The sequence below is a fragment of the Atta cephalotes genome (assembly GCF_000143395.1).
Source record: "Atta cephalotes unplaced genomic scaffold scaffold00028, whole genome shotgun sequence".
In the NCBI taxonomy this organism is placed as follows: Eukaryota; Metazoa; Arthropoda; class Insecta; order Hymenoptera; family Formicidae; genus Atta; species Atta cephalotes.
This window is the reverse complement of record NW_012130092.1, coordinates 2613859-2615817: the sequence shown is the minus strand read 5'-3', so window position 1 is coordinate 2615817 and position 1959 is coordinate 2613859. Positions and strand designations below refer to the sequence as shown.

General features: G+C 26.9%; 1 protein-coding gene across 1 annotated transcript in view; it reads right to left on the bottom strand.

Moving 5' to 3' along the window:
- The window catches only part of LOC105620739, a 43005-nt gene that overhangs the window by 3661 nt on the left and 37385 nt on the right, over positions 1-1959 (bottom strand). The window contains exon 6 of the mRNA XM_012202230.1: positions 1479-1571. Coding sequence (XP_012057620.1) covers positions 1479-1571 — 93 coding nt within the window. The remainder of the gene's footprint in view (positions 1-1478; positions 1572-1959) is intronic.

Below are 1959 nucleotides of genomic sequence, written 5' to 3'. Positions count from 1 at the left end.
AATTAATTAAGTTAAGTTAAAGTTAATTAATTTTATTTTTTTTAACTTTTAATGTTTTAACTAGTTACTACTCAACCTTGATAAAAACTAAATATATTATTTCGACATAAACTATATTAGTACACTTTTTAACTTTAATATTTAAGTTACTATAGTATACTAGTATATGTCTATTCCTATAGTATACTGGTTATTGTAATTCTTTTCGATGAAACATTTGTTACTATCTTTCCATTATGACGTAAGATTTGTTATTATTTTTTGTCTACTATTTATGGATATTATTTCATCTAACGTCATCTGTTTATTTCAAAGAAAACTGGAAGATCTATATATAATAGTTAATCTTTAATTGCAATCGAGCACTGAATGGAGTTTACGTTAAATTGCTCTCGTTAAGATCGTTTCTGTCCGTGAGATAGTACGTGAGCTTCGTCGAACTTCAGCGAAGTTTCTTGGCGCTCAATAATTTATTTAACAATGCTTTCAAGAACGATACAAGCTTTATATATTTATAAAGTAACGTAAAAGGTTGTTGTTTCAACAGAAAATACAACCGGTGAATGCTATTGCGTTTTAATATTTAATATATTTAATTCTGTTGCTTCTCAACTCGGAATTTTAGTTTCATAAATAGATTTAATAAATTTTACAGCTTTCAAGAGATACGCTTAAATTAATTCACTTATATGAATAAAAATAGTTGATGTTAAATAAAAAACCCAAAAGCTTTTAGTTAATAAATAGTAACCTTTTTATCATTATAAAGGTAAATATTGAAACAATTTGCAATTAAATTAATTATATAATAGCTAAATTAATTAATACATATAACGTGTTATATGTATTTTATAGAATTTTATTTTATTATTGCAAATGAAAATAATATTACGATAAAATGTTACGGTACCTAACCAATGTTGTACCATGTAAAAATGAAAAAATGTACTAGCATAAACTTTGCAGAAACAAAGAAATCCTGAATTAATTTAAAATTACGTTCGTTTCAGTAGTAACGAGTCATCTTAACCCCTTCTATGTTATGCCCGAGTTTAGCCGAGTGTTCTACCTTCTTCAATTTATTTACCCAAGTTTACTCGAATGTAACGAGGCTCATTTATTTACCACAGAGGTAGTCCAGACGCTCTTTTCAGAGAGACGGAGTTAGAATGGAAATTATTAAAAATAATAGTGCCCCTTCTAATTTAACTCAGAGTATAGTATAGTCGCAATATTAGCAATATATAATACTGTCACTTGAGAAGAGAAAAACGAATTAATTTTTTTTTAAGTAACATTTAAGTAATTGTATTGAAAATTATAAATTACTTGCTACAACAAGATATGTCATATTGACATCATATTGTCATTTTATCGGATAAGTGCAGCGCAATGTAAGAAGGATTATTTGTACAATATAGCGATACATTACTGGGCAGAACAAATAACAAAGTATAAAATCAACAAAATAGAAATACCTTCCGTACGTGAGTGCTGAGCATGCTTCTCCTCGTCCTCAGCTTCTATGTTCGTTTGTACACTGGCTCTTCGCAACATATTCTCGACGTCGCCTGTACATAAGTCAGATAATAAATTTAAACCGTAGCCACGATTAACTCTTTAATCTGTTTCATGAAGACAAAACTTTTATGCATTTTAGATAAACTTTGTAAAAAGGATCGAGAGCGTGCGGATACAGTTGACACTTTTTCCCTAATGAAGAATAATAATTGTATAATAATTATTGTATAATACTTATATATTGATTAAATTATGACAAATACAAACTTATACAAAATTTATATGAAAATTATTTTTAAAAATACTTGGTATTTTTTCATAATTTGTGTTCAGTTGTGTTCAGGAAGACTTTTCGATCCTACATAGATTGGAAAATTTGTGTTAAATTTAACACATTTTATATATATATATATATATATATATATAAATATAATATAA